Raw genomic sequence first — 25,000 nt, 5'->3', positions numbered from 1 at the left:
CTCTGGTCATCAGAAATGTAACGGATAAAGATTTTGGTGTTTACATCCACAGACAGTTTAATAAAGCAGGAGACCAACAAGGTCTAGATGTTGAGGTGCTTCTGTCTGTTGTTTACAGTGAGTATTAACATCATAAACATGACACTCATTCATATTCCTGTGCTGAAGTCAATGTTCCTCTGGTTTCTCATCGTGAACATCTCCACCAGTGGAGGAACACCTGTCCTCTGATTACGTCTCCCTGACCTGCTCTGTGTTGACCAACGACGACTGTAACCACAAAGCAGAGTGGCTGTACGCGGGCGACGCCCACGGCGTGCAGACATCCAGGAGCAGCTGCTCGGCCTCCGTGACGTTTCCAGCTCCTCCTCTTCATCAGAAGAAGCCTCCCGAGTTCCTGAGGTGTCGCGTCACGGACCGACAGAGCGGGCGCTCGCTGCTGTACGGCGTCTGCACCGCGTCCTGGTGTGAGAAAACAGGTGCGTGCTCCTTCAGGTTTATAGATTATTGAGTTTCATGGAGTCTCAGATGGTAAACATGGAGGTGCTTCATCACCATTTCCTGTGTTCTGTTATTTCACATCTTCAATAAATCAAAAGGAGGCACATCAGAGGGGGAAAACAAGACATCGTCTGCAAACGGTGAGACTTTTTACCACAAGTCTGAGTCTCAAGCTGTCGGTACTTTATTAAATATATATCGTGTTTTGGTGAATAGCTCGTGACTTCACATCGAACGTCTCGCTCTCTCTTCATGAAGCCTATATTTAGCCTATATTTAAACCAGCATATTTATTTTTTAGCTTCAGGATTTTTAAATAGAACAAAAAGCTGCAGCCCCCAAAAAACCTTTTTAATGTTTTTGTTCCAATTTCCAGTTTGGTGGAGGTTCATCATTTTGGGTTTGGCGACGCTCCTGGTGGTTGTTGTGGTGCTCTACACATGGAAGAGAACTAGAGGTGAGAACATTCACAGAGCCCATTTTTAGAAATATATTATATTATATATATATATATATATATATATATATATATATATATATATTTACATAGTCGAAACTTAAGTCCACTCTTTTTCTGTGTTTCTTCTTCTTTTCAGGCAGAGAAACACGGATGGGCGTCAATGCTGTGAGTTTTAAACTGAATAATCTATAATTATAATAATAATAATAATAGTAATAATAATAATAATCTATAATAAAAATAATCTATAATAAAAATAATCTATAATAAAAATAATCTATAATAATAATAATCTATAATAATGATAATCTATAATAATAATAATAATAATAATAGTAATAATAATAATAATCTATAATAAAAATAATCTATAATAATAATAATCTATAATCATAATAATCTATAATAAAAATAATCTATAATAATAATAATCTATAATAATGATAATCTATAATAATAATCTATAATAATAATAATCTATAATAATAATAATAATAAAACGTTGGTGCATGTGGTGTTTAGTTTACAATAAAAATAAACAGAGGCCGGTAACGTGGAGCTATGGTCATCTGGTCTAACTCAGCTCGGTCGATCAACCCCGGGTTTCTCAATCAAGCCTGTTCACACAAAGGGGCGGAGTTAGCAGCATGTGACCAATCACAAACAGGGAAGAGTCTGCTGTCAGCAGAGCGGCACAATTCACAAATAAGGATAAACCTATAATATCAGAGGAATACGTAGAAGTTAACTCATCATTCAGACTGAAATTAAGGACAGCTGACTTTTAGTCTCAATTATGACTTTAACTTATTGGTATTAGTGTAATATTAATACACGCTCACAGAGTTAACCCAGAAGTTACCTTTGTTGGCCCCAAATCCTGCCTCGTGTGGCCGGCCTCAGTACTTTAAACAGACGGTTTCTTTAAATCCAAGATGCATTTGTTGCGTTCGTCACGTGTGTTGTGTTGCTCAGGTGCATCATGAAGGTGAAGATGAAGACGAAGGTGAAGGTGAAGGTGAAGGTACAGTGACCTATGAAAACGTTGGCGAACCTTCTGCTTCTATCAGATTCCACTGATCGACGACTTCAACATCCACAAGTATTTTCTCAGGCTTATAAAACAACATTTCTATACACAGAAGTTTCTCATTGCTCTTAATATATTCTATATTTGACATTCAGGACCTTAATATATTATCAAACAACTTACTGCTGTTTGAAGATATGGTGCAGTGATGTCATAGATATGCTCTGGTTCTCTTATTTAGCATATTTTAGTTTTTTTAGTCTCTTTGTGTCCACAATAAATAAATACATTTTCATTCATAACACAGCTGTAAACATGTTTGATGTGAGTCCAATATGTTTTGCATACCTTGTTGTGTTGGTTTGAATGAGCTGTGATGAGTTTTAATAGAGTCTCTTTGTCATGACTGAGAATTATAAAAACATAAAGACTCGTGCATCGTGTTTTGTAAAACTGTTAAGTGCATTTTGCAGTAGAAAGTCATGTAGATATAATTGTTTACATTCTGCACATGGTTTGATATTTGCAATAATGTTAGTTTTTTTGTTTTGTTAGCTGATTTAATATTATTATTCTATTCTATTTGTTGTATATTGTGCATTTTACTTATTATTTTATTCTATTCGTTGTATATATTGTGCATTTTTCATTTTATATATTTTATTGCTTACCTGTTGCGAAGAAATGTCCCCTTGCGTAATTAATAAAGTATCTATCTATCTATTCTTTAGCCTGCTTTCTTTTCAAACTCTACACTCTCAGTTTAGCCAAAATCTCTTCCCATAATTATCTAGATGCCGCAAATCTATTTCTCATGAAATAAAACACAGAGACGCTCATGACAGAATGTGCTGCTGTTGCTTCACAACCCAGAGACAAGAGTTACTGATCCTTTGACCACAGGCACGTATTCAAACAGAAAGAGCCTCAACCTTACAACTCACACAACTATTCAAGTTACCAGGAAATGGAGCTTTTTATGTGTTGGTTCTGGCGCCCCCTGTGGACTAAAGTGGTAGTGTTGGTTCTGGTGCCCCCTGTGGACTAAAGTGGTAGTGTTGGTTCTGGTGCCCCCTGTGGACTAAAGTGGTAGTGTTGGTTCTGGTGCCCCCTGTGGACTAAAGTGGTAGTGTTGGTTCTGGTGCCCCCTGTGGACTAAAGTGGTAGTGTTGGTTCTGGTGCCCCCTGTGGACTAAAGTGGTAGTGTTGGTTCTGGTGCCCCCTGTGGACTAAAGTAGTAGTGTTGGTTCTGGTGCCCCCTGTGGACTAAAGTGGTAGTGTTGGTTCTGGTGCCCCCTGTGGACTAAAGTGGTAGTGTTGGTTCTGGTGCCCCCTGTGGACTAAAGTGGTAGTGTTGGTTCTGGCGCCCCCTGTGGTCTAAAGTGGTAGTGTTGGTTCTGGCGCCCCCTGTGGACTAAAGTGTTAGTGTTGGTTCTGGCGCCCCCTGTGGACTAAAGTGTTAGTGTTGGTTCTGGCGCCCCCCAGTCAGTTGTTGACGTACACTAACACAACTGTTAATGCTAATTCAAATCACGTTATTATATCACATTACGGACCTTTGCATGAGGAAATTCTCTCTGACTGGACCTTTCTGAATTTGATTTGAATACTTCAGACCTATAGGGTTTAAACTTGAAAGGCCCCAACGTTGTGTTAGCCTCCTGGAGGTGTGCGTCGGGTTGTATAGCATTGGTGACGTCAAGGCCGCGTCCCGGGGCTCTCGTCCAATGAGGCACCAGTGTTGTGGTTTTAACCAAGTATCGCACTCAGGCCACACCCACCCACCAAAAACCACAGGTGTGTAATACTACAGTAGTTTCTGTCACAATAGAACAGTGTACTTATTATTCAAATGAGACAACAGGAACACATGGAGTCCTTACTGGTGGTTAAACATTCTAACCACTTTATAAACGCCCAGAAGAGGGAGGACTTGAGTGAAAGATCTTAACATTTCCTTTGACTCAAGTGAACTCTTTCTTTGTGTATAAAGCTCTACGCTCCCTCTGCTGGATTCCTCCGGTAACTACCCCCACTCCTCATTACTGCTGGAGTTCAGACGACGACGTGAACATCAAGAAAACACAAAGAACCGACATCAGAACCGTGTCGCAAGAAATAAACATGAACGTTAAAATATATGCCTATGTGAGGCCTGTGACTGACCTGAAACCTCATGCAAATAATCACACACACACACACACACACACACACACACACACACACACAAACCCACAAACCCACAAACACACACACACACATAAACGTTATGCAACAACTCGACTTGACAATTCTGCAGTAAATCTGTTTTTATGGAGCACTGAACTGAAAGGACCTGGTTTTGACAGTTGGTCCCTCCCCTTTGGGGGTGGGGCTTAGTCTCAAAACTCCTTAACAAATCAGTCACAAAGCCAGAGGCTCTGCAATGCGACATATGTTGTCAGTGCCGGAGCCTTTTTTCCTTTCAAGTCATGGGGATATTAGATCTGGTTCTCCAGTCCTCCAGCTCTGTCTCCCTGTTGGGGACTCTGGTGGTCCTGCTCCTCATCTACCTCCTCTCCTCCTCCAGTTTCAGCTCCCAGGAGGAAAGGAAGGGACCTCCAGGACCAAAACCACTTCCCTTCCTTGGGAACCTGCTGCAGCTTGACCTCAAGAGACCGTACAACACCCTCCTGAAGGTGAGCAAATGAACTACATGGGATGAAGTACTTGTTCTAAAAGACGTAGATCTTTTGTGAAGTCGTGGCCAATGATTGATGGATAACTGAGCAATGTAAATTATTACTCTTTCCGAGCAACATTGAAGAGGAACGTGATCATTCCTTTGTGAAATATGCTTCATTAAACAGGGTCTCCGACATTTTCTTTCAGGGAGATTTGTTGTGTTTTCTCTCCTCTGTTCTTAGCTTTCCAAGACATATGGATCAGTGTTCACCATCTATATGGGACCCCAAAAAGTGGTGGTCCTGGCTGGATACCAGACGGTGAAGGAGGCGCTCGTCACCTACGCGGATCAGTTTGGTGAAAAAGAGTCACCGCGAATACTCCGCGAAACCAACCGGGGCCACGGTAAAGTCACGCCATCGTCTTCCTGTTCCCGTTCGACCTCCCCAGCAGACGCTTTATTGTTATTGTGGCCTGAAAAAAAAACAACCTGCATTTTCAGGCATTTTTTCGGCCAACGGCGAGTCGTGGAAAGAGATGAGGCGCTTCGCCATAACCAACCTGAGAGACTTTGGGATGGGCAAGAAGGCGTGCGAGGACAAAATCATCGAGGAATGTGAACATCTGATGGCGGTGTTCAGGGAATTCAGAGCTAAAAATCTCTACAACTACTTTTTTTTTTTAGACGAACAAAATAATTGACTTGTCGCTTGTTGCAGGAGAAGCTTTTGATACGACGCACGCAATGAACTACGCAGTCTCTAATATTATCTGCTCCATGGTTTATGGCAGCAGATTTGAGTACAATGACCTACAGTTTAAATCTTTGGTCGATGGAACGACCAGAAACACTCAACTAATGGGCTCTCCATCCGTACAGGTATCGTCACTCACTACTCTATGACGCTTTCAGCGCGGCCATTTCATGTCAAAGTATTTATTGTTTTCTCTGTGTACATGTTTTTTTGACAGCTGTACAACATGTTCCCATGGATCTGCAAATGGGCTTTCAACAGAAGAGAAAGACCTTCGCCTTCAATATGAAACAGAACTCGGAGCTCTTCGGCCGCTTGAAAGAGACTCTGAATCCACAGATGTGCAGAGGATTTGTGGACGCCTTTCTGGTCCGGAAGCAAAACATGGAGGTTCGCTAATAGATGGTATATATGTATCTACGAATAGATTGATCTCATTGCTGTTGGATTTTGAAACATTGTATCAGAATTAATTTGTTTATGTTTACGTCGTGCAGATCATATCAAATGATCCAACATCTTTATAGTGAACCAGAAGATTTCAAAATGATTTAAAATGGCTGTTCTTGGATCAGATGCGTCTGAATAACTGTGCCGAATTGGTCCACACTCGCAGGAATCTGGGAAAACCAACAGCCACTTCCATCACGAAAACCTCATGGTGACGGTTCTCAATCTGTTTGCCGCCGGCACCGACACGACGGCCACGACGCTGAGATGGGGGCTCCTGTTGATGGCCAAGTATCCGAAGATACAGAGTGAGGAGTTAGAGATGTGCACGGCTGGAAGGTGTCAACAAAATGATCCAAACTGTGTGCTTTATCAACACAAAGGTCATCGTCATGACGACAATCTGCATGTCGTGGGACCATACGAGGAAGGTCGATTCGGCTTTAAATGCTTTGGAAACAGGAAGTCTTAAATTCTACATTTGAGTAAATACTTTGCAGCCAAATCAAATAGTTTACAGGATTTTCAACCTTTGTGTCATTATAATGTTTTGAATACTTGACTTCTTTCTTTACAAGGTTTGTATGAAGACAATAAACTGAGAGATATGAGCTTACAGATGATTGCAGTCCCTCCTCGCGGTAGTGGAGGTTTATTGGCGTTTTGATGCTTTTTGCTTCTTCACAGTGAATATTGTTTGTACGCCCTCTATAATTCCCAAAGTCATGAGGCTTTATTGTCTGGGCATTATCTGAACATATCTAAACATTTAAAGAACATTTAAAAGCACAAAGATCTGTCAGGGTTCTGGGGCAGTATAGGTATCCACCAGTTTAGTGAGCGTAAGGTCTGACCATTGGACTGGGGGTGGTACCCGGGAGGGTATATATGTGTGGGGTTGGAGAGGGGCAGGTGATCGCAGGTGTAGGGAACGACCAATCAGGAGACTCTAAGAAAGACAAACGGGGGGTGTTACTACTTCAGCATGTCACTGACATAAAGGGCCAACTCTGAACTCGGAAGACAATGAAAGGAACACAGTTCCTCCAGTAACGCAGACCCTTTTCTGCCCTTTCCTGTCCCAGACCAGGTCCAGGAGGAGCTGAGCAGGATGATAGGAAGTCGTCAGGTGCAGGTTGAGGACAGGAAGAACCTGCCCTTCACCGACGCCGTCATCCACGAGACGCAGAGGCTCGCCAGCATCGTCCCCATCATATCGCACAGGACCAGCCAGGACGTCACGTTCCAGGGTCACTTCATTAAGAAGGTCAGACTGGACCCAGTGGAACCGACCTCACTTGGAAGAGCACATTAAAGAGTGGCAACACATCAATTATGTTTAAAAATCTGTATTTCGTGGTTCAAAATGCCATCTACTGTTTTAAATCAGGCCTAATCTTGCAAAGTCAGTTTAGTCGACCGTTTAGGACTTCTATACGTAATGAAATTAAACATTTTCAGTCACCACTGGGTTGCATTAGGACCACAGCGAAGCTTTAAGCTGATAATGAACCCTGAAGACCCTGAGACGAGCCGGGCCACCACAATCCACCGCATGTTTTCTTCTCCTTTAATTTTCCGCATTTATTTTATTCCTTTTTTTCTTTTTTAAAGAGGTCCTGTTTGCTCCTGCATACCTATTATTAAAAATATATATGATCAAATATGATCAAAACAGAACGTGACAATTAATTTCTGGGCTTCTTTTTGATTATTATTAATAATTATGAATTCTCGTCTCCAGGGGACCACAGTGATTCCTCTCTTGTCATCCGTCCTTCATGATGAGAGTGAGTGGGAGGAGCCTCACAGCTTTCATCCCGCTCACTTCCTGGACAAAGACGGGAAGTTTTTCAAGCGAGACGCCTTCATGCCTTTTTCTGCAGGTTTGTGAACTTGTTTTTTAATTATTAGTTCACTTGCAGACGATAATCCGTTCTCTCTCTCACAGGGCGGAGGGTTTGTGTCGGAGAGAGTCTGGCCAGGATGGAGCTCTTCATCTTCTTCGTCAGCCTCCTGCAACACTTTCGTTTCACTCCTCCGTCCGGAGTCTCAGAGGATGAACTGGATCTGACTCCACGCGTGGGCTTCACCCTCAACCCGGTGGCCCACGCGCTGTGTGCGGTCTCCCGTGATTGAGGCTATACCCAACCTAAAAGTGTAGATTGTCACTTGAGCAGCGTTAAAGGGCCGGTACACTCTGTCGGATTGATCGAAACGCTTTGGAAACCGCTTGAACTCCCAGAAGTTTAAAATGTCAATGTGTTTAATACCATGTCTTCAATAAATTGAATTGCTATATGAATTTCAAATATAATGCTTATTTGTAGAGCACAGAGTTATACAAAAGAAATTTAGGATTGTTGGATGGAAGCTGAACAAATATTGTTTAAGTTGTGGTGCAGATGGAAATGAGCGTATTTCAGATATATCGCCTATCAGCTTTTCAAGTAAATCAAGTTGCCTGTAAAGCAGTTACAAGCACTCTGGTCTAGATAAGCAAGACACAACCATCTTTGTTTACTCGATAATTCTCATCTTATCGTCATCATTTATGTTGTTGAGGACAAATACAACTTGGCTCAAGAGATGTAACAGCCACCGGACCAATGGTTAAAACTACAAACCAGCACAAGAATAGAAAATTACCAATAGAAGCCACCATGTTCTAAACTTAAGTAAAGAAAAGTAAGTAATATTTTGTTTATATTGTATTGTTTATGCTGCCTCCATTACATATATTTGTGTTTGATAACCACATTTAAGGGATCATTGAAGAAACATGTGTATATATATTTATATATATATATACACACATATGATGATAACTGTATACACATGTATACAAATGATTTTATTTACTCCTCAATGTCCGAATCTGTCTAAAAGGTCCTTTGTCAGTCCGGCTCTATGCAGTAATGTCTTCTGTTGTTTATTTAATCTTCAATATTACCCCAATAATCAATCTACAATAAAATAAAATATGCTGCAGCAATCCATGTGTTGGACTCTCTCTTTTTCTGATCATAAACAAGACTCTGAGATAACTCGAGCTACAGCTGCAGATCTGTAGATTAACGTGTCCGCTGCTATGCTGATGACACGCAACTATTTCTTTCATGTGATAGAATGACCGTTTTCCCCATGAGCATTTCAAAAGGAACAAAAAGGATGTGTGTATTGCATTAATTGTAAAACTCCCAAATGAAAACAGGTGCGCTCTTTCCATCCTAGCCAGCAAGAAAAGGCATGGCTACCTTTTTACTTTTAAATGGTGTGTACAAAACACCTCTGTGAGAGCCTGGGCAGAAGAGTTCATTTCCAATTTTCATAAAAGCTTTCAAAGAATGAAGCATTAGACATCATGCAGGATGAAAGGTGAAAGATCTAGGTTAACACCTGATATAAAACTTATATTACGAGGATCTTTGCCACCTGATGTTAAACATCCGAGGTGAGCTATCATTTTTTTTATCCAGTACACTTTATCATTTACCAGCGTTTACAATATCTCGTTAAAGAAAACATCTGAGCTGGCTCACTTTATGAAGAAGGTCAGAGGGGAACCTGTCATATCTGTAGTGAGCAGGACGGCTGAACGCTTTCCATTGAGGTCACCTTTCTGTTTTGGTTGGAACCGTCACAGAAAATGTAAATTTGTACACTTCTGTTCTGGTGATGATCTGTATTGCGTTACAGTCTCTTTTTTTATTGTGTATTTCAATGCGCCTTCTTTTATTGTGTTTCTTACCTGTTGTGGCCCGTTATGGTCCATTTATGTACATTAATGTTTCTTTATTTTTTCTTTTGACTCCTGTACAGCACTTTGTGACCTCTTGTCTGTGATAAGTGCAATATAAATATACCTTCCTCACTTACTTAATTACATACTTGCTTGATTACTTGCTTACCTATTGACTTACTTAGTTGCTTACTTACTTATTTATTTACTTGCTTACTTATTGACTTACTTAGTTGCTTACTTACTTATTTACTTACTTGCTTACTTATTTACTTACTTAGTAATTTACTTACTTACTTCCTTACTTATTTACTTACTTAGTTGCTTACTTATTTAGTTACTTAATTACTTCCTTGCTTATTTGCTTACTTACTTAATTACTTGCGTACTTTTTACTTACTTACTTGCATACTTATTACTTACTGTCTTACTTGCTTACTTAATTACTTACTTAATTACTTGCTTGCTTACTTACTTGATTTATTTATTATCCCTCAATTATTAGGTGCACTTATAGGTGTAAGAATCAATATATGCATTATTGCGTCGTGGGTAGCGGTGGACGTCATTTCGAGGCCAACACGTGTTGACAGCCATGAGATTGTTGGGGGTTTGGGAAAGTGTGCAGCCAAAGTGAGAACATGCACACTCCTCAGGGAAAGTCCTGTCAACACTTCAAGACAATTAATCTGTTTTGTTCTCACTGTACCTCAATAAAATGTAACCTTTGTGTTACCAATTCCACTTTCTATCAGCTTTAAGCCACAAAAAGCACAATAGCAGTGTTGTATCTTTCAAGCGGCAGTGATGTTGAAGAATGAGGATGAAGGATTCTCCGCGGACACTGTTCTTTCTGTTATAATAGAGTTTATTACAGAGAGGAATCACAGGTCAGGACGAGCGTCTAGATCGCTCGGAGAAGCTTCTCAGCCAAATGGAAGATCTACTGAGACTCAGTTTTATAGAGGCGATATTGTGACAAAAACTGGGGGTAACACACAGGAGCCTCTAAACCAAACACATATGTTTCAGACCCAAGAGCGAGCACCATACATCAAAGTGTGAGATAACATACTGTCATGCAGAGGCCTCTAATCTAAGCACACACATTCCAGACAGACACAGACCCCCCCCTCCAACAGGTCAAAGGGCATTATTTTGAGGGGCCACTGACCGAAAGCACATGTGAATCGGTATGTTGGAAATCGATCTTTTAAGGAAGCTGAGAATACACCTCAGCAGATTACAAAAGTCTTTATTATCTTCTTATTAGTCCTTTTGTTTGATCCAGAATGCTGCAGATCTCGGCGTTATCTTTGACCGAGACTTGTCCTTTAACTCCCACGTGAAGCAAATCTCAAGGATTGCATTTTTTCATCTACGTAACATTTCAAAAATCAGGCACATCTTGTCTCAAAAAGATGCAGAAAAGCTGGTTCACACGTTTGTTACTTCCAGACTAGATTACTGCAACTCCTTATTATCAGGCTGCTCTAATAAGTCTCTTAAATCCCTCCAGTTGATCCAGAACGCTGCAGCTCGTGTACTCACAAAAACTAAGAAAAGAGATCACATTACTCCTGTATTAGCTGCTCTGCACTGGCTCCCTGTAAAATCAAGAATCACATTTAAAATTCTTCTCCTCACCTACAAAGCCTTGATTGGTGATGCACCATCATATCTTAAGGGGCTTGTAGTACCATATTGCCCCACTAGAGAGCTGATCACTAAATGCGGGGCTACTTGTGGTTCCTAGAGTCCTAAAAAGTAGGATGGGAGCCAGAGCCTTCAGTTATCAAGCTCCTCTTTTATGAAACCAGCTTCCACTTTCAGTCCTGGAGGCAGACACAGTCACCTCATTCAAGAATAGACTTAAGACTTTCCTGTTTGATAGTGCTTATAGTTAGGGCTGAATCAGGTTTGCCCTGGTCCAGCCCCTTGATATGCTGCTATAGGCTTATAGGCTGCTGGGGGATGTTTTAGGATACACTGAGCACCTATCTCCTCTTCTCTCTCTCCTTATGGATGAATTTACATCTCTCCATTGCACCTTATTAACTCTGCTTCCTCCCCGGAGTCTTTGTGCCTTTATGTCTCGTAGGGTCCATTGGACCTGGCAGTGCCTGAATGCAGACCGAAATCAAGATAACCAACAGCCATAAGTCAATAAAGTTATGCATTTAGTCACTTGGCAACCCATAGCTACAGCTTTTATGATAACACCTGTCATTAAACTCAAACAACAAACAAAAAACTTTGTTCTGAAGGTTACTGATAATGACAGTGTTTGACTGATTATTTTTTGGTGGTGGTGGTGGAGGGGGGGGGGGGGGGAGGGAAACTTTCCATAATAGCACCACCCTTAGGAGGGACTGTTTCCCTCACTGGCAGCTAAGGACATATAAAAACATATTTCAGTACACAAATGCTCACAGAGCCAAAGGCAGCACGACAGGAACCTGATTTTGTCAGAACTCCGGCGAGGACACCTTTTCCTTTCAAGTCATGGGGATATTAGATCTGGTTCTCCAGTCCTCCAGCTCTGTCTCCCTGTTGGGGACTCTGGTGGTCCTGCTCCTCGTCTACCTCCTCTCCTCCTCCAGTTTCAGCTCCCAGGAGGACAGGAAGGGACCTCCAGGACCAAAACCACTTCCCTTCATTGGGAACCTGCTGCAGCTTGACCTCAAAAGACCGTACAGCACCCTAGTGAAGGTGAGGCGGCTTGTTGTTTCTGCCTCTTGGTCACCTCTCTCATGTTTTATGGCTCACGTGTGTCTCTTATATTATCAAATGTCATGACATTATGCTGCTGCTTTTCTTAGTTTTCCAAGAAATATGGATCAGTATTCACCGTCTATTTGGGACCCCAAAAAGTGGTGGTCCTCGCTGGATACAAGACGGTGAAAGAGGCACTTGTCAATCGTGCTGATGAGTTTGGAGAAAGACATGCCATGCAAATTACACATGACTATAATCTAGGCCATGGTAAAGAAAAGCTTTTCCCAAATACTTTCACTTTTACAGCCTTTGCCCACAATGCACTAATTTGTTAACATATTTGGCTGAACCGCTTTTTCTCAGGGGTTTTATGGTCCAACGGGGACTCGTGGAAAGAGATGCGGCGCTTTGCTTTGACCAACCTGAGAGACTTTGGGATGGGCAAGAGGGCGAGCGAGGACAAAATCATTGAGGAATGTGAGCACCTCATTGAAGTGTTTAAGAAATATAAAGGTAAATGTCTTATTACAACCAACAGCATGACAAGTAACAAGGTGTCAACCCTCATGATGTTGATTTTCTTTCCCGTTTCCTTCATTGCAGGAGAAGCTTTTGATTTTACCAAACCAATGAACTGCGCAGTCTCTAATATAATCTGCTCCATTATTTATGGAAGCAGATTTGAATACGATGATCCAGAGTTTACCTCCCTGGTAGCTCGAACCAACAAAAATATTCAACTTGTGGGCTCCCCGTCAATACAGGTGTTATTTCATTTTTTTTTAAGCTTAAGACTGGTATTGTTGTGAATTTACTATAATTATTACAGCTGCACTAAACTGAAGAAATAATATGACTGTTTATACATATAATAATGTCGTTGTCAACAGTGGTACAACCTGTTTCCGTGGCTCGGTAAATGGATTCCCAACAAGCAGGAAATGCATTCGTTGATTGTCGCCAACAAGAAACAGAACTTACGGCTGTTCAGTCGTTTGAAGGAGACCCTCAACCCACAGATGTGCCGAGGCTTTGTGGACTCTTTTCTGGTCAAAAAGCAAAATCTGGAGGTATTGTTGTGGCTTGATTTCTTTCTTCTGGATCGATGCTGACTAATCACTTAACCTGATGCTGTATTAACTTCTAGTCCGGCAGCAAACTCTGGAGGTTAGAAAAACGTATCATCACCTGTCAAAATTGCTAATATGCCAATTGCTATTAATATTTAAGTTGTTTGAACTAAAGTAGACAGTATAATTTTGATTGACACGTTTACATGTGATGTAGTGGAGAGTTTCAGATGTGCTGCCTGAATATGACACGAGGGGAAGGGTATGGCTCAGGCGCAGAGAGAAAAAGGCAGGAGTCCAGGCACGTGAACAAAAAAAATCTTTACTGAAAATCTCAAACTCAAAAACTCAGGCTGGATAGCGAAGTCACACGGAGGACAAACAACAATCTGGCAGAGGACAAGGGAAAGAATGGGAGCACATATATAGGGGGAACCACAGGTGTAGGGCATAACTAATCAAGGAGACAGGAGTGGCAGGTGGAGGGAATGAGTGACTAGTAACCCCCCCCCCCCCCCCCCCGGGCCTCCGTCAACGATCTGGGGGGGTGGAGGGAGCTTGGAGGCGGGAACCAGTGGGCTGGTCCTTACTGGCTTCACCTTGGAGACGTGGAATGTAGGGTTTGACCCGCATGGTCCTTGGGAGTTCTAACCGGACCGCCGCAGGACTAATTACTCTGGAGATGGGGAAACGGGCCAATGAACCTCGGCGCCAGTTTGCGAGACTCTCCACGACCAACCAGACCCTCTGCCCCACCCGGTAGCGAAGAGCTGGGGTGCTTTGTCTGTCTGCTGCTCTCTTGCAGCGGTCCGACGTCCGAAGCAGCACCGCTCGCGTCCTTCTACACGTAAGGTGACACCGCCGAACCAGAGCCCGTGGTATCCTCGGCCACTGGAGCAACTGGAGCCAACGGGTCCGGTGGTGCTGGTCCAACTGGGGGCCGAGAGTCGAGGCTGGCGCGCACCTGGAGTTGGAGATCCCGCATCTGATCCATCATGGCAGTCTGATGAGCACTGTGACGGTCGTGGAGCTCCTGGATTCCACTGGCCAACCCGGAGAGCAACTGCTCGTGGTTGAAGAGACGTCTTTCCTGCGCATGGCGCTGTCCTCTGCTGAGCCAGTCATGGCCAGATTGTACTGACACGAGGGGAAGGGTATGGCTCAGGCGCAGAGAGAAATGAAAGTTGGGTGGAACTAGCAACGTAGCTGGCTAATTAGCTAAAGAAGTACAATTTAACAAATTCAACAATGTAATGCTTCATCTAGACATGTGTGATAGAAAGCACACTGCTATTGCCAGATAAGTGACCACTTTGTCTGAATCATTTTCTATCGTCAGTGTTGCATGAAAGCATGGTAGAATTAGTAAGCTAGCCAAATAGTCCGCTAGTTAGCATGCTAACTCCACCATGCGATGATGCTACAGCCCAACAGAGTGCCATCTTTTCAATTTCAGTCTGTTGGCGATATTCATGACCATCTCTGTAATCTGTTTAGCCTGTGGTGGTTAGCATAATGCTAAGCTAAACTATCAGCAACATTTTCTCTCTGAAATAAAGACAACAAAAAATCCTTCAAAATCCCTGATTGAATGTAATTTATCACCGTTTTCGATCAGATTTGTTTGAATGACTGCACTGATTCTTTACCTGCAGGAATCTGGGAATACCAACAGTCACTTCCACAATGAAAACCTGTTGGTGACCGTTCTGAATCTCTTTGCCGCTGGCACGGACACAACAGCAACCACACTGAGATGGGGACTTCTGTTTATGGCCAAGTATCCTAAAATACAGGGCAAGGAGATAAAGTTCCCCACACTTTGTATACAACAACAAACCAACACAGGATGAATCTTCATGAAAACAAAAACGTTTTCATCTTCCAGACCAGGTCCAGGAGGAGGTGAGCAGGGTGATCGGAAGTCGTCAGGCGCAGGTTGAGGACAGGAAGAACCTGCCTTACACCGACGCCGTCATCCACGAGACGCAGAGGATGGGCAACATCGTCCCCATGTCCCTTCCTCACCAAACGAGCCAAGACGTCACTTTCCAGGGTCACTTCATTGAGAAGGTCAGATTGAATACAAGTATGGAGGCTCCAACCTGACTTGGAGGGAATAATTACAAAGGTCAACAAATAACATGACATATTGAAATAATAATAAATAAATCATAAATACATTTTATTTTTTCTTTATTCTTATTTTTGTTTGTTTTCATTGTATAATTTCGTTTTTTAAATATATATATATATATCATCTCTCATAAGTTATTTCAAAAATTAAAGATTTTGGAACTAAATACGCTTTTGATTGACGTTTTACAAAACGCGGTGTAGCCTGCACAAATAATTGGTTAACAACCATTTAGTATAATTTCCTCATCATATCAATCGCAGCTATTGCAAATAAAACCATGCCTGGTCTGATGTATGTTTACATCTAAGGTCTAACAAGACCAGTACAGAGATGAGTCCTTTATCAGCACTAAGGTCTAACAAGACCAGTACAGAGATGAGTCCTTTATCAGCACTAAGGTCTAACAAGACCAGTACAGAGATGAGTCCTTTATCAGCACTAAGGTCTAACAAGACCAGTACAGAGATGAGTCCTCTATCAGCACTAAGGTCTAACAAGACCAGTACAGAGATGAGTCCTTTATCAGCACTAAGGTCTAACAAGACCAGTACAGAGATGAGTCCTTTATCAGCACTAAGGTCTAACAAGACCAGTACAGAGATGAGTCCTTTATCAGCACTAAGGTCTAACAAGACCAGTACAGAGATGAGTCCTACTTTCTCAAGGATCTTAGAGAGGAAGGGAAGGTTAGAGATCGGTCTGTAGTTAGCCAACACCTCTGGATTAAGAGTGGGCTTCTTCAGGAGAGGTTTAATTACAGCTACTTTGAAGGAATGTGGAACATGGCCTGTTAGCAAAGACACGTTAACAATATAGAAAACGTTCCCATGTCTGATTCGTCCATAGGGGACCACGGTGATTCCTCTCTTGACATCGGTCCTGTCTGATGAGAGTGAGTGGGAGGAGCCTCACAGCTTTCATCCCGCTCACTTCCTGGACAAAGACGGGAAGTTTCTCAAGCGAGACGCCTTCATGCCTTTTTCTGCAGGTTTGTGAACCCTGTCTTTTCTCCATATTCATTTTTCTTTGCAGATGATGTGAACATTTCCGTTCGTCCTCTCTCTCTCTCTCTCTCTCTCTCTCTCGCAGGCCGCAGAGCTTGTCTCGGAGAGAGCCTGGCCAAGATGGAGCTCTTCATCTTCTTCACCACCCTGATGCAGCAGTTTCGCTTCACTGCTCCTCCTGGAGTCTCGGAGGAGGAACTGGATCTGACTCCATGCGTGAGCTTCACCCGCAGCCCTTCACCCCATAAACTGTGTGCGGTCGCCTGCATGTGAGCAGCTCGGTCCACTGTCACGACTTCAGTTACAGTAATATCAACTTTGTAATAAGCACATTTTTTCACACGTGTTATAAACGCAGATCAGATCCATCCTGCCATTTATAATGTTTAATAATTTGACTTGACGGTAGTTTGACATTCATATGATGCATATTCAACAATCGAGCTGAAAATCAACTAAAAAGAATTAAAGGCGCTCTTGGAGGTGGAGGACTTGAAGATTTAAAAAGTAGTTGAACAGTACTGAAATACAAGTAATATCGTAAATACAACGTATGTTGATGTTGTTGCTTACTGTGTACGACTGCAGAGAACAATCATTTTGAAGCTATGACAAAAATGGCTCTTATGTAACTTGAGATGCGAAAATATAAATGTAAAATGTTCACGTACGCAATAAACAAGACCACCACATATCCGACCCTTTGTGTGAAGCTTTCCAACAGAGTGCCCGAGCATTACACTTCAAAATCAAAGCTGCACATCAACAGATTAAGTTCATATGCCCCGTCATGTTTTTGACAAATGGGTTTCAAAAGAAAAATAAAGTCCACTGCCAGTCCATGAAGTGCATAACTTCTTGGATGGCACACGAGTCCTAAGAAGATGGTCGTGGTCAACGAGTAAACGTATGTCTCCGAGGTCTTTAACTTTAAAGAATGTGGTTTTGGTTCAATATTAATGTGTACGCTTCACGTCTTTTGACCTTTTCAACGATTGACCAAGAGGATTATGTGTTTATGGGCCTTAATTTGTCAGCGACACTGAAGATTGTAGAGGTGTGAAGGATAGAGACGCGGTCCCCGAAGGAAAGGCTTTAGAACACGGGCGCACAATCTACCAGGAAGTGAGTCCCTTTTACTTTTGACAAGCTAAACGCACACAAAGGAGAACAATTTCCAACACAAGTTCAAATGCAGCAAGAACCAACTTGAATATTAAGCGTAATTCTTGCGTGTTGCAAAACTGAACATCTGGATTCAATATACACAATACCTTTTTTTTTTTTTCAATAAAGACAACATCTCTATGTATAAAAACCACGCGGCCAATTGTTGTAAAGTAATAGAACAGCACGCCTGAGCAACAGGAACAACTCCGACAGGCAGAAGACAGAAGACACTCTGCAGGATGAAGGAAGTCGTCATGGTGAAAAGTTTCACTTCCTCTGGTTTATTTGGGGTTTGCTGACTGAGCCGCCGAGGCTGCTGGGACGCTCGTCCGCTTGGGGCCTCAGCGCATCGCTGACTGTAGAGTATGTCACCGCCTCCTCTTCGACCTGGATCACACAAACCGGACCGTTCACGGCATTGACATTTAAAATGTTTTATATTTACAGTAAAGAAAAAAATATATAGCCTCCACTGCCAAAAAGTGTGTCTGGCCACTCGCATTCATATTCATATGTTTAACGTCTCATGTAGAAAAATGGAGCCACAAAAACTATACATCTGAAATGTATAGGGTGTAGCCTATGAGGGGTCTAAAGGGGTCTCGGACCCCTTTAGACCCCTCATAGGCTACACCCTATACACTTTACACGATTGACACTTCAGACCCGCTGAAAGCCTGAATAGCAAAACTTCGGGGGCGGGGTCTCGAAAATCACAAGACAATTATTCGTCTCTTGCAACTGTCAATTTAAATGTGTTTTTTATTAAACGCGTACCACCTGCCACCGGGTGTTTAAAAAAATGTACAATGAAAAAATATGTGTGCGCAAGTACTTTTGGCCCTTATAGTGTAAGTTATAGATTCGTGCATTCTATCTCATACACATTAACTACTTGACAGTTTCCATCACTTTTGTAGTCATCCGATCTTTCTTTGGATACAATACTGAACAATATACATCATCGTCCTGGACTGCACTTTATTTATTTTTTATTATTCTGTTTGTACTATTTTTTAACTGTTTGTTTCACGTCATGTTTTGCATGTTTGTATGTATCATGTTGTCCTTTCTGTGGACCCCAGGGAGATTACAGGGATCCAGTTAATAAACTAAATACATTCCATATCTGCAGTGAAAATGATAAAGATAAAGCCATAATGCACGCATTAAAAGCACAGCTGCATGAATAGAAGTGTATGGGGTCACTCACGTTTATGTACGGGGGGGCCTGTTGACGAGCGTGGATGACAGTCACGTAGGTCACATGACTCTCGGCTTCATCCTGAGTGCAAACAGAACCGTGCTTTATAAAGTACAACGTGCAAACTGTTAGTCTGCATGAGGATATTGTCTCTCATATGGAAGTGCACATGAGAGCATCTTAACTTTGCTTGTACAGAGGAGAGAAACAGGCCTTCTATGTCAGTGTTGTTACAATACAACCTGTGGCCACCAGTGGCAGCAGTGAGCACCGACGTCTCATTGTCAGCCAGTAAATAAGTTACTTATACTGTTAAGTTCACTTTATCTCTTTGGTGTTTCTTTGCTTTGTTTAATTTTTCCAGCATTCATCTGTCATGAAACTTTCATGAGAAATAGAACAAGATGGTGATTACTTCAAAAACCAGGATGCATTGTATTTATAACAATCTGGCATCAGGGCAAAATGTTAATAGATAATTGTAACTGAGTTATAGTATCCATATAGATTGGGATTCATGCATCATCACTACTGCTGAACATTAAACTGTGCTGAGGCGTCTTTCCATATGTTAATTGACCAAATATGAGAGTGTGGAAATGGAAAAACTACCACTTACTTATTGGCTCAGTAGTGCATTTTAAAAAAAACATTTAAATAAGTTTGGGATGTAGCTCAATTGATATTTTTCCTTTGATTGTGATCAAAATGCAATTTACTCACAGGCTGTTGGGTCGGTTTCGGGACATCTGGAACAAAAAGATTTCAAAAGATATCACAACTCATGATATCGTGCCAGCTGATGCCGTTCAGATGCTTTCTGAGCGTGAAGATGTCGGCCATTTTATCTGCCCGGGGAGTTGTTTTTGTTGATGCTGTTTACATTCCTTATGCGGCAAATGAAAAAAGAACGAATGTACTCGGGCTTTTGTTTTCATGTGTTTCATGTGCTGCTACATGTTGGGCTACAACTGTAAATAAGACGTAGTCGTCGTGAAGTCACCCGTTGGTTTGAGTGACGTAGAGACGGCGTCTCTGGTAGAGACACCTGTCAATCAGCTTGTAGCCCCGCCCTAAAGCATACCCTGCTTTATGGTCTGTTTGACTCTAAATGACAAATGTTCTCATAGACTTCTATACAACCAGAGGAGTTGCCCCCTGGTGGTCAGGAGAGAGAATGCAGCTTTAACACATGAAGCATAGACTTCTATACAACCAGAGGAGTCGCCCCCTGGTGGTCAGAAGAGAGAATGCAGCTTTAACACATGAAGCATAGACTTCTATACAACCAGAGGAGTCGCCCCCTGGTGGTCAGTAGAGACAATGCAGCTTCAACACATGAAGCATAGACTTCTATACAACCAGAGGAGTCGCCCCCTGGTGGTCAGGAGAGAGAATGCAGCTTTAACACATGAAGCATAGACTTCTATACAACCAGAGGAGTCGCCCCCTGGTGGTCAGGAGAGAGAATGCAGCTTTAACACATGAAGCATAGACTTCTATACAACCAGAGGAGTCGCCCCCTGGTGGTCAGGAGAGAGAATGCAGCTTTAACACATGAAGCATAGACTTCTATACAACCAGAGGAGTCCCCCCCTGGTGGTCAGTAGAGAGAATGCAGCTTTAACACATGAAGCATAGACTTCTATACAACCAGAGGAGTCGCCCCCTGGTGGTCAGGAGAGAGAATGCAGCTTTAACACATGAAGCATAGACTTCTATACAACCAGAGGAGTCGCCCCCTGGTGGTCAGGAGAGAGAATGCAGCTTTAACACATGAAGCATAGACTTCTATACAACCAGAGGAGTCCCCCCCTGGTGGTCAGTAGAGAGAATGCAGCTTTAACACATGAAGCATAGACTTCTATACAACCAGAGGAGTCGCCCCCTGGTGGTCAGGAGAGAGAATGCAGCTTTAACACATGAAGCATAGACTTCTATACAACCAGAGGAGTCGCCCCCTGGTGGTCAGGAGAGAGAATGCAGCTTTAACACATGAAGCATAGACTTCTATACAACCAGAGGAGTCGCCCCCTGGTGGTCAGGAGAGAGAATGCAGCTTTAACACATGAAGCATAGACTTCTATACAACCAGAGGAGTCCCCCCCTGGTGGTCAGTAGAGAGAATGCAGCTTTAACACATGAAGCATAGACTTCTATACAACCAGAGGAGTCGCCCCCTGGTGGTCACGAGAGAGAATGCAGCTTTAACACATGAAGCATAGACTTCTATACAACCAGAGGAGTCGCCCCCTGGTGGTCAGGAGAGAGAATGCAGCTTTAACACATGAAGCATAGACTTCTATACAACCAGAGGAGTCGCCCCCTGGTGGTCAGGAGAGAGAATGCAGCTTTAACACATGAAGCATAGACTTCTATACAACCAGAGGAGTCCCCCCCTGGTGGTCAGTAGAGAGAATGCAGCTTTAACACATGAAGCATAGACTTCTATACAACCAGAGGAGTCGCCCCCTGGTGGTCAGGAGAGAGAATGCAGCTTTAACACATGAAGCATAGACTTCTATACAACCAGAGGAGTCGCCCCCTGGTGGTCAGGAGAGAGAATGCAGCTTTAACACATGAAGCATAGACTTCTATACAACCAGAGGAGTCCCCCCCTGGTGGTCAGTAGAGAGAATGCAGCTTTAACACATGAAGCATAGACTTCTATACAACCAGAGGAGTCGCCCCCTGGTGGTCAGGAGAGAGAATGCAGCTTTAACACATGAAGCATAGACTTCTATACAACCAGAGGAGTCGCCCCCTGGTGGTCAGGAGAGAGAATGCAGCTTTAACACATGAAGCATAGACTTCTATACAACCAGAGGAGTCGCCCCCTGGTGGTCAGGAGAGAGAATGCAGCTTTAACACATGAAGCATAGACTTCTATACAACCAGAGGAGTCCCCACCTGGTGGTCAGTAGAGAGAATACAGCTTTAACACATGAAGCATAGACTTCTATACAACCAGAGGAGTCGCCCCCTGGTGGTCAGGAGAGAGAATGCAGCTTTAACACATGAAGCATAGACTTCTATACAACCAGAGGAGTCGCCCCCTGGTGGTCAGGAGAGAGAATGCAGCTTTAACACATGAAGCATAGACTTCTATACAACCAGAGGAGTCGCCCCCTGGTGGTCAGGAGAGAGAATGCAGCTTTAACACATGAAGCATAGACTTCTATACAACCAGAGGAGTCCCCCCCTGGTGGTCAGTAGAGAGAATGCAGCTTTAACACATGAAGCATAGACTTCTATACAACCAGAGGAGTCGCCCCCTGGTGGTCAGGAGAGAGAATGCAGCATTCCGCCTTGCTACAACTGCATTTCGTTGCATCATGAGAATAAATGATCTTTGAATCCTTGAATACCAAGGTCATGGAAAAAAAGTCCCATTGACATTGGGTCACTTCGAGCATAGTTCCAGTACAACAGTTTTAATATTAATACTTAATACACAGTAGTAACAGTACTTACAGTATGCTTAGTGCAAGGTTAATTCTGCTCTTTCAAACACAGTGGCCTGATATAAGAATAATGGACTAGTAGGACTATGCTATCCATATTCTCACTAAATACATTTTCTGAATCCCATTTAATTAAGTGCAACAACTAGTCACGTATACCAATAACTATGTATGATCCACAGCTTCTCATATATCCTCTATGTATCCCATCATACTGCAGTAGCTCTTTAATACTGACCCTCTGTCCCTTTGGCTCTCTTCCTGTATTTGATGAGAACCGCAGCCATGACAACCACGACGACCACGGCCCCGATGACGCTGACGACGCTGACGATGGTGATGGTGTGATCGACGGGGTCCTCTGTGGTCAGAAATGTAATTCATCACCAAATGATGCACTTCAATATGTGACCCTTCGTCTGAAAACACCTTCCTTGGTTGACGATTGACGTGACTGATGGGGTACCTGTGAAGTCGGGCGTGTATCCGGCCTCTACGGCGACGCGGTTCCCATCGACGAACAGGCAGGCGTATCTCCTGTCGACGCCGCTCTGACGCTTCACGGTCAGAACGGAGACGCAGTTGGCCTGCCCGAGGAACCTGTGGCCGACGCCTTCGTCCTGCAGCCGAGCGCCCGCCTCGTCCACCCAGCGGAGGCTGTTTGGAGGACAGTGGAGGACAGAGCTGTGTCTCCACAGAGAGCACTCCAACGTGACTTCACCGGCCCTCTCGGGGTCGTCGTACTGAGGGGATGGAGAGACTGGGAGGAAACAAGGGAGTCAAATAGTTATAGTATAGATATATATTACAGTTAAGGAGGACGCGTGACGCTCACTTGTCAGAACGTTGAGGAACATGAATTCATCGTGGTGAGGGTCGTTCCCGAGCCGACAGACGAAGGAACTGGCGTCCTCCGCCGTCACGTTCTTGATGACCAACGAGCACTCGGCATCCAAACTCAGCCGGGGTGAAGATCCGCTCGCCACATATTTGTCCTTTATCAAGTAGAACCACGAAACGTTGGCGCACGCCGGTGATGCGTTGGCGCAGGGCAGAATGGCGTCTTGTCCTCCCCCGAAGAAGAGAGAGGTGGGCGGGCCACCGATAACCGCTGGAAAAAGAAAAGAACACTCCTGAAGAACTACACCTGTCGGGTTGGACAGTTGAAGTACTCGTGTAACAGTTATTTATATCAAGAACTCTTGAGTAGTATTGCCAAGTTTTCTTTAGACCTTTTTCATGAATAAAACCATCTGCATCTATGTATCTGCAACACAGAGGATATGAATACTCGGATCAAATCAAATCTGCACTTCTGATTCTGATCTTCTGTACCTTCTGAATACTAACTTCTTTAAGTTATGATGTCATTGACTCGTCTGTGTCATCATCACACTCGTCTAAACACAACTGACTGCAGATGTCGGCTCCTTCCTGGTAGCGAGGTCTTCCCACTGCCCTGTACTTCTCACGTTTCTGTCTAATTATGATAAACACGTGAATCAGAAAGCATGTTTACCTCGAACCTGCAGCCCCAGACTGAGGACTGACAGCAGCAGAGCGTTGGCGTCCATTCTGTGTGGTCGTGTGAGGCGTTGCTGCTGTTTCCTTCCTGGGGTTGACGATGGACTCCGCCCCCCTCAGCTAGAGTTAGGTTAAGAGTTAGGTAACTTCTCAAACCGAATGCACACGACAGCTACGATCAAAAGAAACTCGTGTTTCACAAGCAAAACGTTAAAAAATGACCAAAGATTATCATCTAATGAGCATTTGACTTGATGCACTTCTTCACCAGAATGACTGGAGTTGAATGGATGCAACGGTTTAAATGATTGAAGTAAAAGTACCTTTTTACTTTCAGATATACAGATGTATTCAGTTTTCATCTTCATTTCTCCTTCATTCTTATTCAGCGCAGGACCAACGTCAAGAAGGAGATATTATAGGAATATTATAGTTGCCTAATATCACACAAGGCCGGCGGTTTGATCCCTGAACCCCCAACGTCTGTGCCAAAAGTGTGTGTGTGTGTGTGTGTGTGTGCGTGCGTGCGTGTGTGTGTGTGTGTGTGTGTGTGCGTGTGTGTGTGTGTGTGTGTGCCACCAGTCCAACTGAGGTGGTAAAACGATGTCAACCGTTTTTCTTCCCACTGAAACTAAATTAATTTATTTCTGAACTGTTGAGTGAAGGAAATGTTGTCATCGTGTATTTTGTCGTTTGTCCTCAAAATAGGAAGCGACACTTTCGGATTGAAACAAAGTAACAATAAATATAAATGTTTTGTTTTTTCACATTTTAAACTATTGAAACAAAGTAACAATAAATATAAATGTTTTGTTTTTTCACATTTTAAACTATTGAAACAAAGTAACAATAAATATAAATGTTTAGTTTTTTCACATTTTAAACTATTGAAACAAAGTAACAATAAATATAAATGTTCTTTCACGCGGATGGTTAAAGTATCTAAACATGCTAAACTTAGACGTTTATCTACAGCGTGCCACGCACTATACACGTTAGTTTATTCTTTTAATTTATAAACCCTTTCTTTCCTCTTGATGTTATGGACATAATTAATAAAAAAAATAAGATATTTTTGTTTCCTGTGCTGTTTCTTTCAACATT

The 25,000-nt window shown here is 42.8% G+C and overlaps 3 protein-coding genes and 1 pseudogene across 9 annotated transcripts in view; 3 read left to right on the top strand and 1 right to left on the bottom strand.

Annotated features, from left to right (window-relative positions):
• LOC117727804 overlaps positions 1–2,715 on the top strand; it is a 4,167-nt gene extending 1,452 nt beyond the window's left edge. For 2 of the 6 annotated variants that reach the window (XM_034528310.1, XM_034528311.1), the window contains 5 exons: positions 210–479; positions 600–641; positions 878–958; positions 1,098–1,126; positions 1,937–2,687. In XM_034528310.1, coding sequence (XP_034384201.1) covers positions 210–479; positions 600–641; positions 878–958; positions 1,098–1,126; positions 1,937–2,041 — 527 coding nt within the window. In that variant the 3' untranslated portion in view covers positions 2,042–2,687. Of the gene's footprint in view, positions 118–209; positions 480–599; positions 642–877; positions 959–1,097; positions 1,127–1,936 lie in introns of all 6 variants that reach the window. The other 4 variants (XM_034528307.1, XM_034528312.1, XM_034528308.1 and 1 more) reach the window with 4 other exon arrangements.
• A 1,549-nt stretch (positions 2,716–4,264) lies between these two features.
• LOC117727832 lies at positions 4,265–8,165 on the top strand (annotated as a pseudogene).
• A 3,942-nt stretch (positions 8,166–12,107) lies between these two features.
• On the top strand, positions 12,108–16,807 carry LOC117727782 (cytochrome P450 2K1-like). 2 transcript variants are annotated; one of them, XM_034528256.1, is made up of 9 exons: positions 12,108–12,314; positions 12,425–12,587; positions 12,684–12,833; positions 12,924–13,084; positions 13,211–13,390; positions 15,046–15,187; positions 15,279–15,463; positions 16,377–16,518; positions 16,620–16,807. In XM_034528256.1, the coding sequence occupies exons 1-9, from the start codon at positions 12,108–12,110 to the stop codon at positions 16,805–16,807; spliced, it is 1,518 nt and encodes a 505-aa protein (XP_034384147.1). The 2 variants fall into 2 exon arrangements, with proteins under 2 accessions (XP_034384147.1, XP_034384146.1); XM_034528255.1 differs by having other exon boundaries at positions 12,684–12,839; positions 12,930–13,084.
• Positions 16,808–16,883: 76 nt separating this feature from the next.
• On the bottom strand, positions 16,884–24,344 carry LOC117727799. The gene is made up of 8 exons (XM_034528301.1): positions 24,220–24,344; positions 23,892–24,016; positions 23,208–23,483; positions 22,839–23,132; positions 22,611–22,733; positions 19,632–19,657; positions 18,918–18,989; positions 16,884–18,091 (listed from the first exon to the last, which is right to left on the bottom strand). The coding sequence occupies exons 2-8, from the start codon at positions 23,944–23,946 to the stop codon at positions 17,972–17,974; spliced, it is 966 nt and encodes a 321-aa protein (XP_034384192.1). The 5' UTR covers positions 23,947–24,016; positions 24,220–24,344; the 3' UTR covers positions 16,884–17,971.
• Between the last annotated feature and the right edge of the window lie 656 nt (positions 24,345–25,000).

This window comes from Cyclopterus lumpus, chromosome 24 (genome assembly GCF_009769545.1).
Source record: "Cyclopterus lumpus isolate fCycLum1 chromosome 24, fCycLum1.pri, whole genome shotgun sequence".
NCBI lineage: Eukaryota > Metazoa > Chordata > Actinopteri > Perciformes > Cyclopteridae > Cyclopterus > Cyclopterus lumpus.
The sequence above is the reverse complement of the archived record's forward strand: the minus strand, read 5'-3'. Positions and strand labels throughout refer to the sequence as shown.

Coding starts and splice junctions, on each gene's coding strand:
- LOC117727799 (XM_034528301.1), bottom strand. CDS start 23,946: ATGGACGCCAACGCTCTGCTGCTGTCAGTCCTCAGTCTGGGGCTGCAG. Junction 23,484..23,891: donor TCTGGGGCTGCAGGTTCGAG/GTAAACATGCTT, acceptor TTCTTTTTCCAG/CGGTTATCGGTGGCCCGCCC. Junction 18,092..18,917: donor AGGCCCCCCCGTACATAAAC/GTGAGTGACCCC, acceptor TGTGTGATCCAG/GTCGAAGAGGAGGCGGTGAC.
- LOC117727782 (XM_034528256.1), top strand. CDS start 12,108: ATGGGGATATTAGATCTGGTTCTCCAGTCCTCCAGCTCTGTCTCCCTG. Junction 15,464..16,376: donor AGGGTCACTTCATTGAGAAG/GTCAGATTGAAT, acceptor ATTCGTCCATAG/GGGACCACGGTGATTCCTCT. Junction 16,519..16,619: donor CTTCATGCCTTTTTCTGCAG/GTTTGTGAACCC, acceptor TCTCTCTCGCAG/GCCGCAGAGCTTGTCTCGGA.